This window comes from Monodelphis domestica, chromosome 3 (assembly GCF_027887165.1).
Source record: "Monodelphis domestica isolate mMonDom1 chromosome 3, mMonDom1.pri, whole genome shotgun sequence".
Taxonomy (NCBI): Eukaryota; Metazoa; Chordata; class Mammalia; order Didelphimorphia; family Didelphidae; genus Monodelphis; species Monodelphis domestica.
Window position 1 is genome coordinate 177,289,298 of NC_077229.1, and position 21,651 is coordinate 177,310,948.

General features: G+C 35.0%; 1 protein-coding gene and 1 non-coding gene across 3 annotated transcripts in view; both read left to right on the forward strand.

The window, feature by feature from the left end:
• CFAP418 (cilia and flagella associated protein 418) overlaps positions 1-21,651 on the forward strand; it is a 32,511-nt gene that overhangs the window by 250 nt on the left and 10,610 nt on the right. Inside the window, exons 1-5 of one of the 2 annotated variants that reach the window (XM_007488134.3) lie at positions 104-370; positions 583-1,174; positions 7,578-7,668; positions 10,438-10,502; positions 11,019-11,084. In XM_007488134.3, the coding sequence (XP_007488196.1) occupies positions 981-1,174; positions 7,578-7,668; positions 10,438-10,502; positions 11,019-11,084 (416 nt within the window). In that variant the 5' untranslated portion in view covers positions 104-370; positions 583-980. Of the gene's footprint in view, positions 1-103; positions 371-582; positions 1,175-7,577; positions 7,669-10,437; positions 10,503-11,018; positions 11,085-21,651 lie in introns of those variants that run through there. The other variant, XM_056823297.1, reaches the window with a different exon arrangement.
• Positions 310-391, forward strand: TRNAS-AGA (transfer RNA serine (anticodon AGA)). The gene has a single exon. It is a non-coding gene; the product is annotated as a tRNA-Ser (tRNA).

Consider the following 21,651-nt stretch of genomic DNA (forward strand, 5'->3'; position numbering starts at 1 on the left):
AGCCCGTGACAGTGGCCGTGACCCGGTAGCTCGGACCACGCCTCCCTGACAGTCATCCAACCAGAGAAAGAGGGGGGTCAAGTCTGTGCGTAAGCGAAGAGTAAAATTTTAGAGATTTGAAGGCCTTGGGTTTTGTAGCGCGGGCGACTGAAAGAGACTTTGCAATAACCAAGGAGGAGAGATCATCTGGAGAATTGAGGAGCTCAGTACAACTTCCCCAGAAGAGCCTTGTCCAACGGGACGGGAAAAATGAACCTGTGACGTGACGAAGGAGTCTTGTAGGCTAGCTGCCCAAAAATTACAGCAGCAGTAGTCGTGGCCGAGTGGTTAAGGCGATGGACTAGAAATCCATTGGGGTCTCCCCGCGCAGGTTCGAATCCTGCCGACTACGAGACAGTTGAATTTTAGCCGTCATTATTGTAATAGTCAAAGGTTTTATTTTATTTTTCATCTTTTTACCCGTCCGCGTCCTGCCCCCTATAGAAATATAAAAGGGGCCGGAGTGGGAGGTGAAAAGAGGGACCTTCTGGGCAGGGTCGTGAACAGGGCCCAGGGAGTATGCTGAGTGTTTTTCCTACATAGAGCCAGAAGAGGGAGAGAAAAACAACCGAGACAAGCCAGAGGCCAAGTGGCCGCCAGAATTCCTGCCTCCTCCCCGGCGCAGACTGGCATACCCGAGAGCAGCGGAGGAGAACCCGCGTTCCGAGCCCCAGGGAAATCTCTCGGGTTCGGCCCCACGCGCACCCCGGAGGGTAAGAGGAGAGGGGGAAGGGAAGCGCGTCCTCCAAAGCCCACCCCCTACGCGCCCGAACCAGAGGCTGGCAGCGAAGTTAGTGGCAGGGGGCGCGCGAGGGCGGAAGACAGCGCGCGCCACCGGGCTACGCGTTGCCCTAGGCAACCAGCGGGCACTATGGGATGACAGTAGCGTGGAATGGGAAAGGAGCGGGGGGCGGTGGAAAGAAGGGCAGGGACCGGCCAAGATGGCGGAGGACCTTGACGAACTGTTGGATGAGGTGGAGTCCAAGTTCTGTGGGCCCAAATCGTTGAGCCCGGAATATCTCGAGAGGCCGTCGGCCAGGGGCACCACGACAAGCTCCAGCAGGACCAGCACCGACCGAGAGATGGAGGACTATGACGAAGACGACGAGGACGACGACGACGATGACGACTTCAGGTGACAGAAGGGGTGGGAGGGATTCTGTTAGAGCCTGAGTTAGGCCCTGAGGCCCCTCCGTATCCACTAGGACCTCTGAGGACGTCTCCCCCGAGACGCCCGAAGGAAGGGAGCATCCTTTCCTCCTGACCCTGGAGCGTGTGGCCGGGGCGGGGCTGGAGATCGCCCCGCCCCCTGAGTCCATCTCCCGCTTTGGGGTTGTGTTCTCACGGCTCTACCTCTGGCCCTTGGATCCCAAGCCTGAGCTAGCTACGGTCTTTCAGGGCCTAAAACTGCCCCAAAGGAGACGGAAGAGTGCAGGCCCTGACCAGACACCAGTAGCGGCCTGCAGAGGCCAGGGCTGAAGAGAGTAGATGGGCCGGTCTGGATGGGATGGGGTTTGATGGTTCTGACTTCTCCACTCAGAAGTATGTGTGTGTGTCACTGGAGCCAATATGAAAGGGTGCTGCATATGCCCAGCCTGTGAGAAGTGCTTAAAGCTGAAGAAAAGCAGGACAGACCACTTTATTTTCTCATTTTAATAAAAGCTGCATTCCAATAATATTGCAGACTGTGACTATAAAGTCCTGGTTGGTCTTGGTGTTTTGAAACCATACCAAAATGCATATACATCCAATGAGGCCAATCTCTTTCCAGGTACAATCATAGAACCAGAAGAGACCTTGAATATTATTGTTTCCAGTACTCCTGTTTGTTTGTTTTTTGTTTGTTTGTTGTTTGTTGTTTTTTTTTTAAGATTTGGAGACAAGACTCTTAAGAGGTTAAATAAAATCTAGGATCTCTCAAATTTTAAGTGACTAGACAGCTAGGTGAATGCTATGTTGATGCAGTCAGAAAGGCCTGTCATTCAGCTAGTATTTAAGAGCCTGCTATATGCCAGGCACTGTTAAAATATTGGGGAGTCAAAGAAAGTCAAGACAGTGTCCCCAAGATGCTTACATTTTACCTCAGACAGTTTACTAGCTCTGTGACCCTGGCTAATAAATCAGCAAACATTTATTTAGCCCCTACTATGTGTCAGGCACTGTACTAAGCTAAGCCCTGGGGAGTTTAAAAAAAAGGGAGGGGTAGTAAAAGACAGCCCCTACCCTCAAAAGAGCTTTCTGTCAAAAAGAGTAGACAACAAGCAAAATATATGCAAAGCAAGCTATATATATAGAAGATAAATAGATAATAATTAACCAGGAGAAAGAGCTAGACTTAAGAAGTATTGGGAAAGGATTTTTTTAAAAGATGAGTTATTAGTTGATACTTAAAGGAAGCCAGAGAAGTCAGTAGGCAGAATAGTCACTTAACCTATGTCAGGCTCAGTTTCTATATCTGTAAAGTGGTAGCACCTACCCCATTCTATACTCCTGGTTATTGTGTTATTGTGAGGATAAAATGAGGAAATATTTAGAATATTTGTAAAATTCTTTGTGGCAGGATTTGAACCAGGTCTTTTGCAACTACCACACCATCCATACCTCTTAATTAGTCAAACAGTAAACCCAAATATATTAGTTAACTACAGTGTGCCAAGTACTGTGCTAAGTGCTAGAGATGCAAAGGCAGAAATATGAACCCTGGTTAGGAGGAGCTCACATTCTAATGAGGAATTCATTTACCTATAGCATGTTTCTGAATAACCAGGCATTTGATATAGTGAAAAATATACTGACACCTTTAGGGAAATAGAGGTACAGTGCCAACCCACAACAATTTATGTGATGTACAGTTTGATGATTAAGCAAGTCATTTTTCTGGGGCTTAGTTTCTTTCTATATGAAATAAGAAATGATAAAGTTAAACTAGATGACTTCCATGGTTCCTTACAGCTTTGAAATTCTATAATTCTTTGAATTATTTTTTACTTTTCCTGCATATATAACTTATTTCTACATACTTTTTGCCTGGTGTGTCTCCTATTAGTTTGGGAGCTCCTTGAAGGCAGGGAGTGTCTTTTACCTCTTTTTGTATCACCCTGACTTAACACAGTGGCAGCTGTTCATTTGTGTCTACAACCCCATTTGGGGTTTTCTTAGCAGAGATACTGGAGTGGTTTGCCATTTCCTTTTCCAGCTCATTTTATAAATGAGGAAACTGAGACAAACAGGGTTCAGTGACTTTCCCAGAACTCAGAAAAAGTAATCTTCCTGACCCTCACTTTCTGAGAGTGGCCTGGCCCCTTGCCACCTAGCTCCTTATTCCACTTAGGCCTTACTGTTTTCTGATCTAGTAACCAAACCAGAATTTTATGTAAATGATCATTTTGAGCCCCAGGAAGATTGTATTCAGGCATTACCGTGTACTATGGTAATAGTGGATTAACTTCCATGACATTAAGCATCAGGATTCAATTCTGGTTTTATCACCTTGGGCAAGTCACTTCACCTTTGTAGACCTGTTTTTCTCATCTGTGAAATGAGATTATATTGGATAACCTCCAAGGTCCCTTTCAGTTTTAAGTCTATAATCCTGGTATTTTGTAGCTCTATTTAAACCAAGTATATAATTTAATATTTATTTGATAATAGTTAGCATTTATATGGTTCTTTAATGGTTCCATAATGCTTTACAAACATCCCATTTTCTTCATAACAACCATGGAAGATAGTAGTATATTCTCTTCTGTTTATGGATAAGAAAACTGAGGCAGATGGGGATTAAGTGACTTGCCCAGGACAACTTCACTAGTATGTGCCTGAGGAGAAACTTGAATTCAAGTTTTCTGACTCTAGACCCAGTGCTCACTGTACCATCTAGCTGCTCAAACAAAATTGTCTAATCTAAACATAGTGTGGTCAATCAACTATATAATTTGAGATATAGTGTTCATTCCAGCCAATGAGCATTTATTATTGTTGTAATCTACATTCTAAGAATTGTTCTAGACACTAAATATGCACCCTTTTAAAATTTAGACATAAACAACATTATTTTTAAATATCAAGTTTGTAATTGAACTCATATTCTCTACAAGCAAAAATTAATCATTGCAGTAACCTGAGTAATTAAGAATCTCTACTTTAGATTGCCTTTTAATTTCCTTGGCTAAAGGCAAATGTTCTTTGATTCAGAAACATTGAGACCATCAAGAAAAATTAAAATGTGTTAAGTAGTTGTCTTTTTTTAAAAACAGAAAAATTTGACCAATGAGATTAGTCTATAATAAAAATGTAACTTTGTGTCCTGTAAGACTGGTCAGATATCAGTGATATACTCTTTGGAGAAGGTCAGTAGTAGATAGCTTTTAAAAACCAGAAACTTTGTTTATATCCAACAGTGTTCTAGAATCTAGTTTCTAGATAGCTACTTACTTTTTCTAGAGGGAAGCGAGGTAGTAGCAGAATTATAGGAATGGTGAACTGAATAGTTTATACCTGAGAAAATAAATGAAGCAGAACTGAAACCATAGGAACTGGAGCTATAGCCAGACACACAGCTCTTTTGAAAAAGGATAGCATATTTGATAAGACCTAACATGACTCAGATTATCTGCATACTTTATGTTTTACTTGACATTAACACAACTGATTTACACTGAAGTCAATTGTTTAATCTTTATCCAATAGTTACATAACCTCCCCCAACTATAATATTGAATACTTTTCTTAAATTTTTTCAAATTATATGTATATATAATTTTTAATAATCGTTTTATGACATTTTACAATCTATGTTCTCTCCCACCCCTCCTCAAGACAGCAAGTAATATGATATAGGTTGTATATGTCTTATATAATCATATTTCCATGTTCATTATATTGTGAAAGAAGACATATCACTTCAGAAAAAAATTGTGGAGTAAATAAAGTGAAGGATGGTATGTTTCAAGCTATATTCAGACTCTTGTCAGTTCCTCCTATGGCTGTGAATAGCCTTGTTTTGAGTCCCTTGGAGTTACCCTGGATTCTTGCATTGCTGATAATAGTTAAATCATTCACAGTTGATCAACATATATTATTGTTGTTACTATGTACAGCATTCTCCTGGTTCTGCTCATTTCACTTTGCATCAGTCTTTCCAGGTTTTTTGTGACTATCTTGTTCATCATTTCTTATGGTATAATGATATTCCATTACAATCATATACTACAGCTTGTTCAGCTATTGCCTAATTGATGGACATCTTTCAATTTCCAGTTCTTTTCCAAAAAAGAGTTGCTATAAATATTTTTATAAAAGTTGGTCCTTTCCCACTCTCTTTGATTCTTTAAGAGAACTAGTAGTAGCATTTCTCCATCAAAGATATTGCACAATTTTGTGGCCCTTCAGATATGGTTCCAAATTGCTCTTCAGAATTGTTGTATCATATATAACCCAGATCAAATGGTTTACCATTTCCGGGAAGTGAGAGGGAAGGAAGAGAGGTTAGATAATCTGGATCACATAACTTCAGAAAACTTATGTGGAAAATTATCAGATGAAATTGGTAAAATAAAATATCTTTATTTAAAAAAGAATAGTTGTATCAATTCATAGCTCATAGTTTATTAGTGTCCCAATTTTACCACATCCCCTCTAACATCTATCATTTTTCTTTTCTGTCATATCAGACTGTAGAACCTCAAAGTTGTTTTAATGAGCATTTCTCTGATTCATAGTGAATTGAAGCATTTTTATATAACTAAAAACAGTTTTATTTTCTTCATCTGAGAATTAACCATTTATCATTTAGGAAAATGCTTTGTATTCTTATAAATTTGATTCAGTACTTTGTATATTTGAGAAATGAGACCCTTTTCAGAGACATTTGCTATAAAAAATTTTTTCCAGTTTGTTGTTTCCCTTCTGATCTTGGTTGCATTTGGTTTTGTTTACCGCAAATTTTTTTAATTTAATATAATCATAGTTATCTATTTTATATCTGGTAATGTTCCCTGTGACTTGTTTGAACATAAATTCTTCCCTTATCCAGGGATCTTTCAGGTAGACTATTCCATGATTCCTAATTTCTTGAAGGTATCATCCTTTATTTCTAAATCATTTATCCATTTTGACTTTATCTTGGTATATGGCATGAGGTATTGATCTCTGCCAGTTTCTGCCATACTGTTTTCCCAGCAGTTTTTGTCAACCAGTAAGTTCTTCTTCCGAAAGAAGTTTGTCAAACACTAGTTTACTATGGTCATTTACTATTGGGTGTTGAGTGCCTAATCTATTCCATTCATTCACTACTCAATTACTTAGCTAGTACCAGATTGTTTTGATGCTTACTGCTTTATGATACAGTTTGAGATCCTATATAGCTAAGCCACCTTCCTTCATTTTTTTTCCATTAATTGCCTTGATAGTCTTGGCCTTTTGTTCTTCCAGATTCTTTTTTTTCCTCTAGCTTTATGAAATAACTTTGGAGTAATTTGGGGCAAATAATTAGGTAAAAAAAATTTAGGTTGAATTTTCATTTTTATTATATTGGCTCGGCCTACCCATGAGCAATTAATATTTTTCTGATTGTTTAGATCTGACTTTGTTTGAAAAGTGTTTTATAATTGTGATCATATAGTTCCTGGGTTTGTCTCGGCAGGTTGACTTCCAGGTATTTTATATTGTATAGTTGTTTTATTTAGTGGGATTTCTCTTCCTATTTCTTGCTATTGGACTTATTGGTAGTATACAGAAATGCTGATGATTTATGTGGATTATAACATATAATACATTAAGATTTACAGTGTGCTTTGTATTTTCTTATTTAAGCCTCACAACAGCCTGGTATGGTAGGTAATACACTGGACTTGGAATAAGGAAAACATGAGTTCATTTTCAGTGTCAGACACTAGTTATGTAACTAGGCAAATCACTTGACCTCTGTGTGTTCTTTGGTATCCTCATCTGTAAATGGAGATAATAATAGTACTTACCTTTCAGGTTAAGCATAAGAATAGGTTTGCTATAAGAATAAAATGAGATAATATTTGAAATAGGCTTTGCAAACCTTAAATCACTGTATAAATGCAAGCTGTTATTAACTACCAAGGGGTAATTATTTCTCTGACAATGAAACTGATTTTTTAAAAGGACTGGTTGACTTGATCCTACTTATAATATTGACTTTTATTAATAATAATAAATAGTATTTTATTTAAAACTTTAAAGTTTACAAAGTACTTTTTTATGTTTTCTCGATATATTACATATTCCCCAAATTGTTGATATAATTTAGCAAAAAAGCTTAGCTTTTCTTTACATCTATATTATAGCTTTAAATGTTCTACTACAAATGTAGGGACAATAATATATATGAAGTTTGCCCTGTATACCAAGACACATGGTATTAATGTCCATAACAAGGAACAATTAGAAAAACTGTTAATGTCCTATTTCTCTTTATACTATCAATTCAGATTTTATTGAATTGTTTGAATAACACTTTTCTGATTCTGGTTGATTTATATATTCTGAAGCTTCTGTCTTTTTTTCAGATCAACTAAAACATCATCAAAAGGTGATGATGATCTTGATGGCCTAATTAATGAAATCTTTGAAGAGCCCTGTTTTCACAGAAATCCTGTTGTAAGTAGAATTCCACAAACACTGTGATTTTTTTTTATTCCTGTGTTTCAAGATACATTTAGAGTATTCAGAAAATATGAAGACATAAGTAATGTACACATTTGTTTGAAAGAGCACAGTCTGTAGAATCAAAGGACCTGGGTTCTGACCCTGGCTTTTTTACTTATTACCTGTATAACTTGGGGCAAACTAATTAATCTCTCTGATTCTTAGTTTTTAATATGAAAAATTAGTTTGATTCTTATGACTAATAAATTCCCTTACAACTTTCTAAATTCTGTGATCTTGAATTTCATTGTAAAAAATAGCATTGTTATTTTGACTGTAGATGCAAAAGGAATTTAGAAACTTGGTGATTTATAGTAACAGTTAGAAATCAGTACCAGTAATGACATCATAAATCATCAAAGTCATTAAGCTAACAAAATGTAAGCTTCTTCAAGCAAGAGACTTTTTCACTTTTTGCCTTTGTCTTTTTAGTGCCTAGGATAGTGCCTTCTACATATTGTATATTTAATAGTCAGGTGTAGATTCAGATCCATAATTTATGTTGTTTATCATTGGGTACTTTCTACTACTACCAAGTACTACATCCTGTATAATTGTGCACAAGTTAAAATGGTGACATAAAGCAATATTATGGTTCTTCTAAGAATTTACCTAATGGAGGCAACTGGGTGGCTCAGAGGATTGAGAGCCAGGCCTAGAGACAGGAGGTCCTAGGTTCAAATCTGGTCTCAAACAGGTCCCAGCTCTGTGACCTTAGGAAAGTCACTTAACCCCTATTGCCTAGCCCATACCACTCTTCTGCCTTGGAACCAATACATAATATTGATTCTAAGACAAAAGGTAAGGATTTATTTTTTTAAATTACCAAAAAAAAAAAAAGAAGAAGAATTTATCTAATATTATGTGTTGGTAACTAGAACTAAAGCAAAAAAAAATAAGCAAAATCCAAGTTCAAAAAAAAAACCTAGAATAAATACTGAAGAGCTAAAGGAAATTAAACAAGATTAACCCAAAGAACCCACATGCAGACTGTGCTGTTAAAGAGTGTAATGCCATTTGGTTGTCTTTTTGACAGCCAGCCTGAAAATGAACTGAAACAGGAAGCATTGACCAGAGGCTCTGGAGAAACAAAGACAAAAGCAAAATACCCTCAAGGAGCTTACATTTGATTAAGCAAAACAATATGTACATAAATAAGTGAATACTAAATAAATTCAAGATAAATGGTTGTGGAAGGGAAGAGGGCACTAGCAGCTGGAGGGAGCCCGAAGTTTCAATATAGATGTCACTTGGCAGTTTGGGAAAGACTTGGACTCCTTGGAATAATGTCTTTAAAATTATACTGAAATGCAGTTATCAACTGAAAGTAATTCATGAACTGTGAAGTTAAAAATCCCTACTCTAGTTCAGCTTCCACTCATACTATAAAATTCCTGTCCCAACAAGTGGTTATCCTTACCTTAAAGATCTCTCATGACGGGTAGTTCCATTACCTATTGAGACAGCCCATCAACTGTCAGGGTCAGAAGCCAGACCTCCTGGCTTCTGTTGTGTCCTGAGCAGTGGCAGTACAGAAATTATTTTAAGATAAATAAATGGGATGGTTTTGTGATTACAGATTGTTATTAGGGGTAGCAGCATGGACAGGGCTTGTGAAGAAAGAACTGTACATAGGGGCCACAAATAGTCCTAAAAGAGGAGGAGGCATAACTCCCAAGTCCCTGATTTGATGCATATATGTTTCTCAGATCTAATGAGATAATTTTTAGAAAGTGCATAACACAGAACCTGGCACAGAGTGTTGTTGTATAAATACTTGTTCCTTCCTCTTTCCCTTTCTCAACGCCATACAGCCAGCAATATAAGTTCACATAGAGCATGTTCCCAAAACAAAAAAGGGAGATTGAGATACTCACACTTAGGGAAAAAAATCTTTTCACTTAAAATAGGAAGTTTACTTCAATAGGAAGTTTACTTCTGTAGGAAGGGAAAGGAAAGGGTAGTAAGAGATATTTTTGTCTTCATTTAGTTTGGTCATACACCAGGCAAAATAAAGGTCTGTCTCTGCAGAATTAATCCTGCCATTTCTCTTTCTCTTCATCTTTTCTTGGCAAAGAGCCTGCTTCCTGGTTGGTAGATGTTATATAGTATCACATGCATAGTTAACACTTAATAGGAGCTAGGTAATGATGAAGATGTTATGTAACCATACAGGAACCACTGTAGAGTTGTAACTAAGTATCTGTACATTTCCCCTGATTTTCTATTGGCTAAGACCATTTCATTTGATTAAAATTAATATTACTGAAATTAACTAGGTGTGGGCTAGTTTATTTTTGGTTCAGGTAAATACTACTCAAATACTTTACAAATGAGTCTGTTTCCCCCCCCCCAACTGAATTTTCCAGAATAGTGTTTTAAACAGCATGTTCTTCATATTAAATCATTGAACTGAAATATTAACAGAAGAGTTAGAAAGTGTCTCTAAATCTTCATACATCAATAACAGCAGTATATCATTTCCCTAGACTAAAAGTTAGCAGTGTGATTTGCAGATTCCTCAGGGAGTTCTGTTTATGTTTGCTACCCCTCAAGGATTTGGTCATTTTTATTCCAGAAACTTTCAAATGGTTACATTCAAATTTTTGTTGAAGCTATTTTTAAAAGAATCTTTTTCTTATAAAATAAAGCAGAACTTGAGCTTTACTGTTATATTTCTCTAATGCTGTCCTTTTTGTTTGTTTTGGACCTTTTAAACAGAAATTAAAATCTAAATCTTCAAATAACACATCTGTCAGAACTTCTATTCAAATGCTTGGCAAAAGGTAAGTTGAAATTTTAGTGAATTAAACATATTAGTGAGCAAAAACTAGAAATGTAGTCTAGTCAGTTTTTGTTACTATTTAGAACACATGGACATTAAATAACAAAGCATTACTTTTCAAGAGAAGGACCAAAAGCAATATCTTATAATAGGCTGATGGCTTGTGACCCCATGGTGTAAAGGAAGTTTCCATTTTGGAGATTATTGCTATTGTAAATAATCTTCTGCCACATGAAAAAGAGTGTGAACAGTTGCTCAGAATGAATGTTCTGTTATATTCTCCAGGGTTGGCTTTCCCCCCCTCATATTATTTGGCAAACACTTTTTCTCTGACTCATTTTAACTCCTTGAGTGTTCGAGAATGTGCAGGTTACATCCAATAAAGTAGCACTTATGATCATGAATAAATATCTCCTTTCCTGAAACAATCAGCCTATATGGAAAAGAACATTTTGATTACCAGAACATAGCCTTCTAATTGTAATTCATATTTCTCACATTTGTTAATCACATTTAGATGCAGTCCAGTATACCTTGGAGGAAGCTCTGCTCCATGTGGTATAGGAACAAACACTTCCCAGAGGTAGGAAATTTGAAATAAATGTCACTTTATTATAGTTACTTCTAAAAATGATATTTTTTTTTGTTTCTAGCATGCACGACAATGTGTTACATGTGACAAATAACTTTGTTTTATAATGCCTAGTATATTTTCTTTAACCATCTTTAACATACTTTACAGAAATTTTTAATACTCTTATTGATCAGGAACTCATTAGATCTTTGATGCTTTTTTTTGTTTGTTTATTTGTATAAGGGTAAAAAGACTAGGATCCCAGAGGGCTAGATCATTCAACATGATTTCTTAGGTTGTTTGCCTAAATGCTGCCATTTTTGTGACTACCATTTCTCCTTTGAGAAAAGTTTCTACTTTTTAGTAAGTACCTTAAAAGTTACTTGAAAAAATAAATTAAGAAGTCTAAACATCTATACATCTTATTCCCATACTGAATTTAAGTTTTAGCAGGAAGTGTACACACCTTACCTTTTTTATAGTTTATTAATATTGATTTTTTTCCTAGTTCAATACAAAAGCCAAATAGTAGAGCCAAAACAGTATGTAAAAGCAATGAGAATAGGTAGACTTCAAACTTAGACAATGTTAAAATACTTAAAAAGGTATTCTAAATTGATGAATCTCACTTTCTTGTGGAAACAATATATTACAACAGGGGAGTTACATTCCTGATCAAAGGAATTTAACTTTTATATATTTATATTTATTTTCTAGAAATGATTGCAAATGTATTTAATTAACAATAAAATAGATACACTAAAGTTTTATCTTGGTTAATCAGAGCAGCATAGAAACCAGTTACAGAAAATTATATGAAATACATAATCTACCAAATTATTATCTTCTTAATTCCTACCTTATTTTTAATGCAGCAAAATCAGTTGATGATAAAAAAAAAAACATTTTCACACAGAGTCATGGAATTATAGGGTGGACATCAATGGATCAGTTTGAATGAGGATCTTTGACAAAATTTTGGGTACTTAATGCCTTTTTTTCTTTTACATTTGTTTTATACTCTTTTTCTCAGAGCAACCTGAGTCTTTGGAATTTGATCCTTGGAAAAATTAAAAACATATTAAAAAGATGGCTAGTGATTATCTAAGAAAAAGAAACACTGATCTTAGTGATGTGGATTCATCAAGAATAGGTCATATCAGGATATAGACTCTAAATCATCACCCTAGTGGCATGTTGGCTACGGGAGGGGGAGGGGAGAAGGGAAGAGAAAGAACATGAATCTTGTAACCATGGGGAAATATTCTAGATTAAATAAATAATTAAATGAAATTTTCCCAAAAAATAATAGGTCAAATCAGACTGACTTCATTTCTTGTTTTGATGAGGTTACTAGTAGGCCAGGTGCTGAATGATATGCCTTTATAGAGAGGAACTAGATATGGTTTACCTAAATTTTAGCAGAGCCTTTGGCAAAGAGTCTTATGTTAACTTTCTGAGCAATACTTCCTAACAGAGCTATCCAAAAGTAGAAAGTTATTATGTAGTATGTAGTGGATTTCCCTTCACTGAAAGTTTTCAAGAGAGGGCTAGGTGATTATTCATTAAGAATATTACTGAAAGGATTATTAGGTACAGATTGGACAAAGATGGTTTCTGAGGTTTAAAGAGATCAAACTGTTAGTCTTTCTGCTTAAAAGACTTTCTGCTTTCTTGAACTATTACTTCACCAATGGTAAAAGCCTTACCTTACACTCTGATTTTAAAATTCATGAATTAATGTATACTTTCACTGAATTTTCCATTCTTTGATCATTTTATTGCTTCACAATGTCCAAAAAACAAAAATAAACCACAAATTCACAATTCTGAGTTTGATTTTGGCCTTGCAAAATTCCAAGTCTTTTCATCTCAGCCACAAGTCATAGGATCATAGACACATATTTCCCTTCATCTTGTTAATAAGAAAACTGAATTTCAGGTCAATTAAGTGACTTTCCAATGGTTATATAAGTAGTACGTGTCCGAGGCAGGATCTGAACCAAAGTCTTTTGACCCCAAAGCCAATACTCTTTCCATTCTTCTCAATGCAAAGTATTAAATAATTTTGCCTAATAAAAGCATAGTTTAGACTTTTGAATCCTGTTAACAACAAAATGGAGGACTAAACATTTTCTCCAATCCCTATGACCTCTCAGTCCTCTTTTAAACAAAAATTTTGTTTCAAAGATAAAGCAACTTCAGCTATCTCCCTGTTCTAGGACACCTAGAATCCTAAAGAAGGTTAAAAAAGGCCAACCATGAACTGATGCTCACTTAACCTGAGCTCACTCAGCATCCCTCCCCCAATTCCCATATTACCAGCAATAAGGCTGTACTATCAGACTCAAGGACCCAAAACATGAGTATGGGCTTGCAGCAAAATCTAGCCTGTCCAACCCCCACCCCTGATGCTTTTCTGTACCATGGAATCTGGAAATTTGTTCTGAGAACTTGAAGCAGCCAGCGTAGCTGTTGGCAGTGCACTAAAAAAGCAAAAGGCTTTTGGGGACCACAACCTGGTACCATCAGCATTGCAAAATTCTAATCTGCTAGTGCCACAATAGACAATTCCATGGCACCAGAATTGCTGCTCTCTGAGCCAAACCAAAGAACTGAGAACAGAGGAATTGGATGCCCAGGTAGCCTATAGCTGGGGATGTGGGATGTTGTGCAGCAATAAGACTGAAGGAAAGAGCATGGCATCTAGCTAGAGCCAGTTTTCACTCCCCAGAAGTCCCTTGGTGCAGAGACCTAGGCTGGTAGAGCCATGCCATCATGTGTAAGACTATACTGAGACACTTTGAGATCCAGCCCCAAAACAAACTACTGTCAGAGGCAACAGAGTCAAGAGAGTGAATAGGAGAAAATCAGAGGGAAAAAAGACTGAAACTACCAAAAATCTCAGGAAGAAGGAAATTCAAAGAATTTGAACATGAAAAAAACCATTAACAATAGAAGGAAATATGATCTCTAGATCTAGTAAAATTAATTCAGGAATCTGTGAATAAATATTACAAAACAAGGGGAAATAATCCAATACTTGATAAGACAGAGGACCCTGTAGTCCTTTAGGAAAAGATGGAACCACAACACTGAGTAGTCAAAAGCAAAATGAGAATTATGTGAGTGGGATTTTTGACCAACACAGCAAAAATAATGGCCAAAAAACTGGAATCTCAATGACAGGTCTCACCAAAGAAGCAAAAAAGAGAACAATAGTTTGGGGTTGCAAACATTCAGAAGTGAAGGACCCCCTCTAGCAGAAGAGAAGCAAAAAAATAGGAAAAAGAAATTATGTGACTCAGTGGATAGAGAGAGCCAGGCCTGGAGACAAGGAGGTGTCCTAGGTACAAATGTGACTTCAGATTCTTCCTAGCTGTGTGGTGATGAGCAAGTCACTTACTCATCACGTAGCCCTTATTGCACTTCTGCCTTGAAACCAATACATAATATCAGTTCTAAGATGGAAAGTAAAGGTTCAGGAAAAAAAAGAAGAAAAGAAACTACTCACTATTCAAGAAAAGTATGCTGATCTTAAAAACAGAATACATTGTGAAAACCTAAGGATCATAGGTCTTCCAGAAAAACACCATAATGCAAGAAATAATGTGCTCTAAACTTCTGAATACAGAAAATGAAATACCAATTGAATGAATCCTTAGGTCACATCCAAAAAAAATACTAAAGGCTGGAAATTTCAAGCACAAAGTGGATAAATTTAACAACTCAATTCAGAAACAAGTTCTCTAAATGATGAGAGAAACAAAGGAAAAGAAATCCAAATAACTTAAGACTTGTGTTCCACCAGGTGAAAATGAATTAAGGTCAGCCAAAGAGCAATACAGCTCAGGATGCAGCCCAGGTTGGTCTACAGTGCAAATCTGAGTTTAAACAAAATTTTTTAAAAGACAGATGTTGAATATTTAAGAGGCATTTGAAACATAAAAAAAAAAAAAAACCAGACTTGAAGAGGTTATTCGGTTTTCAAATACCTGAAACAACAGAAATGCAGGAGTGAACTGCAGCCAAGGATAGTAATAACTACAGATGTCAGTAGTTATACACAAGGAGACAAGAGTGAAGGTGGACTTCCTATGGAAGTTAACACAGAAGTGGTGGGCCCTAAGGCATTATGGACAGAGCCTGGTGATCCCCTGCCTATAGGTAAATCACTGTTTTTATGGGAATATTTTACAATGTGAATGTTGGGAAGGTGGAAGTAGAAAATAATTAGAGAACTTCTTTTTGGAAAAGAGCACAGAAAATTCACTTTAAAAACTAATATGGGGCAGTTATGTCACTTAGTGGATAGAGCATCAGACTTGGAGCTAGTCAGTCCTGGGTCCAAATCTGACCTCAGACACTTCCTAGCTGTATGATCCTGGGCAAGTCACTTAACTCCCATTGTTCAGCCCTTACTACTACTATTTTCCCTTGAAATCAATACACACTATTGATTATAAAACAGAAGTTAAGGGTTTTTTGTTTTATTTTGTTTTGTTTTTAAGAGTACCAGATTAGATAAAGAGGAAAAGTCCTGCAATCTGTTGCTTACAAGAAACATATTTAGAAAACACAAAATACACAAAATAAAACTGAAGGAATGGCAGGAAAAAAATTGACTATGCATCAAGTTGAATCCAAAAAATTAGGCATTGCAATCATGCTATCTGGCAAAGCAAATATTAATATTAAAAAAATAAAAAGGATAAACAAGGGAGTTATATTATGCTTAAAGAAACTACAAACAACAAATGAATGTGCTCCAAATGCCTTAACACCTGAATTCATAAAGGAAACAACTGAACTACAAGAAGATGTAGACACTAAGACTTCAGAGTTTCTCAGCTTGGGATACATAACAGATAAACAAAATGGAAAATATAGAACAGAATAAATTGATAGAGCCATTTTACCCTTTTATTTAGCCAGTCTGATAGGTATAAGATATCTCAGTTGTTTTGATTTGCATTTATCTAATCAAGAATTATTTCAAGTGTTTTTATATAATTGTATATAACATTGACTTCTTTATTTAAAAAGTATCTGTTCATATCTTTTGACCATTTATTAATTGGGGAATGGTTCATATTCTTGTAAGTTTGACAAAGTTCTCTATATATTTTATATATGAAACTTTTATCCAAGAAACTATCTATAAAAAGTTTTCCCCAATTTTATGCTTCCATTCTAATCTTGGCTATATTTAGTTTTATTTGTACAAAGCCTTTTAAATTTAATGTATTCAAATTCGTCTACCTTGCATCTCACGATGCTTTCTACCTCTTACTCATAAATTCTTCTCTTATCTATAAATCTAATAGATAATGTGTTCTCAGTTCTAATTTGCTTATGACATCTCTTTTTATATCTGGCTAAGCTTATCTTGACATAAGATATTGATTGATATCTACTTTCTGCCAAATTGCCTTCCAGTTTTTTTTAATAAGATCAGGAGGGAAATAAGAATGCCCATTATCACAATATTAGTTAATATTGTATTAGAAATGTAGGCAACTGGGTAGCACTGTTGATAAAGTATCAGGCCTAGAGCTCAGAGGAACTGGATTCAAATCTAGCCTCGGATACTTCCTAGCTATGTGATTCTGGGCAAATCACTGTAAGGATTTTTTTTTAAGTCATCAGAAATAAACTAGCAATAGCAATAAAAGAAGAAAAAGAAATTGAAGGAATCAGAATGGATAAAGAAGTAATTAAACTATTATTTTTATGGATGATATAATGGTATATATGGAAAATTCGAGAGACTGAAAATTAGTTGAAACTATCAGTAACATTAGCAAAGTAGCAGGACATTAAAATAAACCTACATAAATCATTACTATGTCTATATATTATCACAATCTGCTGCAAGAAGAAATAGTAGGAAATAATCCATTCAAAATAACCATGAATAGAATAAAATAAGTAGGAGTATACCTGCCAAAATAAACCCAGGAACTATGTGAACATAATTATAAAATACCTTTAATGCAAATAAAGTCAGATGTAAATAATTAGAGAAACAACAATTGTTCATCTGTGGGTCAAAGCCCATATAATTAAAATACCTAACCTAATGTACTTATTCAATGCCATCCCAATTAAATTACCAAAAAGTTATTATTGAACTAAAAAATATAATAAAATTCATCTGGAAGATAAACAAAAGGTCAAGAATATCAAAGGGAAAATGTAAAGGATAGAGGTCTAGCAATTCTTTTAAGCTATATTATAAAGCAGTGATTATTGAAATTCTCTGCTACTAGCTAGAAAAGTCAATCAGTGGAACAGAAAAGTATTAGAATAGTAGTAGTGTCTGACAAATGTAAAGATCCAAGTTTTGGGGCTAAGAATTCCCTACTATGTAGTTCTTAAATTCTAGCAGTAACAACAAGGCAAGAAAAAAGAAATTAAAGGCATAAAGATAGGTAAAGAGAACTAAGCCTATTTACTGATGACATGGTGGTTTACTTGGAAAATCATAGGGAATCCGCAAAGATATTAACTGAGATAACTAATAGCTAGTATAATCACAGGCTACAAGATCTTCAAAACTCAATAGTATTCCTATATATTAACAAAACATAAGAAGCAAACATAGAAAGGAAAATCTCAATCCATATAACTAAAAATGCATATATCTGGATATCCACTACCAATGCACATATCAGATATATAGATTCAATTACAAAATTCTCCTTAACAAAAGAAAGAACTTAAATAACTGAGATAGTACTAATGGCTAGGCCATGCCAATATAATAAAAATGACAGTATTACCAAAATTAATTTACATCTTTAATGCTATATCAATCAGATTACCAAGGGGTACTCTATACAACCTGGTAAAATAATAACAAAATCCATTTGGAAAAACAAAAGATATAGAATTTCAAGGGATATGATCAAAAGAATAGATAAAGAGGGAATAGCACTTCCAAACTCGAAACTATATTATATAGCACAAATCATCAAAACCATCTGCTCTGAATTTAAAAACAAAAACAAAACAGGGAGCAGCTAGGTGACTCAGTAGATACAGAGCCAGACCTGGAGATAGCAGGTCCTGGATTCAAATGTGGCCTCAGACAGTTCTTGGCTATGTTACCCTTGTAAGTAACTTAGTCCTACTGCCTGGCCCTTAGCCCTCTTCTTCCATGGAACCAATAATTATTGATTCTAAGATGGAAAGTAACCCAGTATTTTACAAAGTAGAAAACAAATTACCTAGGAAAAAACTCCTTATTTGAGTTTTCTCTTCTGGGAACTTCTAGGAAAACTGGAAAGTAGTCTGGCAAAAATTAGTCTTAGACCTTCACTTTATACTGCACCCCACATATTCATTCTAAATGGATACATGACCTTAATATTTTAAAAAAAGATCATATTACCAAAAAAAATAGAAGATAAACATCCTATATTTCACAGTTTTTGATAGGAGGTATATTCTTAAACCAGAAACAAAAATAATTCCAAAAAATAAAATAAATAACTTTGATTTCAACTGAAAAGCCTCTCTACTGGCATTAATGCATCCAGAATAAGTAGGGAAGTGTTTGAATGAGAAAAAAAATCTCTGTACCCCAAAGAAACGGTTAATAAATCTAGAGTTATACCCATTTCCCAAAAGGTAAGTGGTGAGAGCATGGACAAACAGCTCTCAAAAGAAGAATTGCAAAGTATTCACAATCACTTGAAAAAATGCTCCAAATAGCTAATAATGAATGTGTTTTGTTTATACATATTTGGACAATGCCTCCCTAATTCGATTTTGAGCCCCTTGAAACCCCTTGCCTCTTTTTGTGTCCCCAGCACTTAGCAAAGTACCTGGTATATAGTAAGCATTCAATACATGTTGAATGATTGAAAACAATGATGGTATAAGAAACAAAAGATATCATTAAAAACTTGTTTTTTTGAAAAGTGTTGTAATTCATTAGATCACTTTTTTCCTTTAATCAGTTATCTTAATGGATCTAGAGATACATTAAAGTGACACTTACTTGTCCTAATCCAGCTTACTCATAGCAATAAGTATTGTCTCCTTAAAACAGAAATCAACAATACTCACATTAATAATACTAAATTTATTAGCAAGTGACTATTACCAGTTTATTCTACCATTTCTTCTTTCTGTTATCCCATCTTCTAACTTGATTTAGATTTTCTGGAAAACATTTTTGCTATCACCAACATTTATTTATTTTTTATTATTCATGCATAGTTAATTATAGTTAGTTCTGAGTAGGAAATTAACCTCCTTGCCTTGACGTGGTCATCCTTTGTCTGCTAAGAATTTCATCCTCTCTGACTCATTCATCTCAAATCAAATCACTCTGGCATACCTTTCATACTTACAGAGATTTCCATTCACTTCTATTAGCTTTTACTTACTTATCTTCGTTGGATCTGTTTTTTGTCTCTATAATATTCATTCAACAAATTTATCAAGCTGTATGCAAAGAGTTCTGCTAGGTGGTATAGAAAATGCAAAGATTAGATAAGACAGTTCTCTCAAAGTTACATGCTCATGGATATGACCTCTGTTGAAGGGATGAACTACAAACACACATAGCCATAGTATACCATATTTTTATCTGGTTGATAGAGGAAAAAGTGGAAGGAGATGGTTAAAAAGGGAAAAGATGGTATTAATGAGTGTATATGAAACTAATGCAGTGACTTTAAGCCAAGTAGAATTTTAGTGAGGCTAATGATTTTTTAAAACTACTTGCAAGGCTGGATTATTCCATGGACTGGTATTAATTATGATCTAATAGAGTGAATCATAGATATCACAGCCTCAGAATGATTTCTTAACTGCAAGTTAGTTTTATTTTTCTCTGAGGATACTGTTTGTAGGAAAATGTGGTAGTGTGAATAGATTTGAATAAACTACTATATTTTAAATTAAATTCAAAAGCTGTATTCAACATTATGGTTGAGATTTTACACATTCAAAATGTCAGGAAATTCAGAATTATGGTTCCCACAAGAGCTATAATTCAACCAAATTGCACATATGTATTAAGGCATTAAAGTTAACACTCTCTACAGCCATGTAATAAACTACATATGTGAAAGAAGACAAGTTATGGTAGCTTTGGGAACCATAATTTTACATTTCTTGACTTGTGCATTCAGAATTTCAATTTAACTTTGCACTAATATAATTGTGTTGAATTTTTATATGCATGAATACATCTTGGCAAATTTTTAAGAGTCTGATAAGAGATAATAGGACCTTGGATGTAAATTAAAATACCTTTTGTTGTTGTTGTATAAGTGAACATTTTTTAAGACATAAAGTATTGATTCAAAAGTAAATTTGCAGGCTAATAAAAAAGTATGAAGATTTGAAGTTTAACCCAATCTGAGTTTTTTAAGTGTAAACAAAATAATTTTTAAAGTTTTTAAAGGTCTTAAACATTTAAAACAAAGGAGGAGGGGCCCTAAGATGTTCTTTCCCTCTGTAATTTAAAATGATGGATAAATCACATTTTTCTTAGAAAGCATTTAAAATAAATCCTAGCAGTGAATCCAAACTCTTTCTGTACTTACAGGACACTATAATTTGATTGTTTTTTTGCCACAAAGCCTTTGCACTCCCTAAAAGTACTATATGGTTAATACAATATTTCTTTTTCTTAAATTAACACTAATTTTGTTTTGAGAATTTCTTGACATTTCCTTGAGATATTGTAAAACCAATGCTAAAAATAGCTGCATTTTAGAGTAAATATGAAATTTTTTGCAGGAAAAGGAAATTTGTTTAGGGAAAAAATGTAAGCATTGAATGAAGTTTAATTGAAGGTAATTTACGGTGAAGTTCAACACGAATAATCAAGATCCTTTGCAAACATTCTATATATTCCCTTGAGGAACCACACACAAAGGTCAAGCTCATGATTTCATTTTTTATTTGTTTACCTTTCTTTTCATTTTCCTAAAGAAGACTCTTGGGCAACAGATTCTTGAGATTTGATTTGATTTCTGAATTGAAAAGTAAAAGCATTATTTATAAATGCTAAGCATTCCAAAATTTCAGAATTTGAAGAGATTTCATATTTTATTTAGTTTAACACATAGCCAGGTGATAAATTTTTCTAAAATATCTCATAAGTAGTCACTTAATCTCATTTTAACAAATCTCAACTAATGGAGAATTCACTACCGTATAAAGTAGCCCATTCCACATTGAAACAATTCTAATTTTTAAAAAGTTTTTGCCTATTTAGGGGGACCAATCAGTACATTTCTGATCCATTTTACACATTTTGTCCTTCAAAAAACATTAGAACAGCCAACTCTTCTTCACGCTAAATATTTTCTGTTCTTTCATGCAGCTCTCATATAGTTTGCTTTCAATCTTCTTGCCATCCTCATCTCCTACCTCTGGTGATTTCTTTCTCACCCTTGACTGGATCTCAGTGCCAAAGATCAGTTACTGTTTCTTTTGTCAAACATTTCATTTTGGTTGCCTATAAAATTCCCCAGATTAAAAAAAAAATACTAATCAGGGCACTTCTGGCTACTCAGAGGGTTCAGTTACTTGACCAATTCCAAAACCA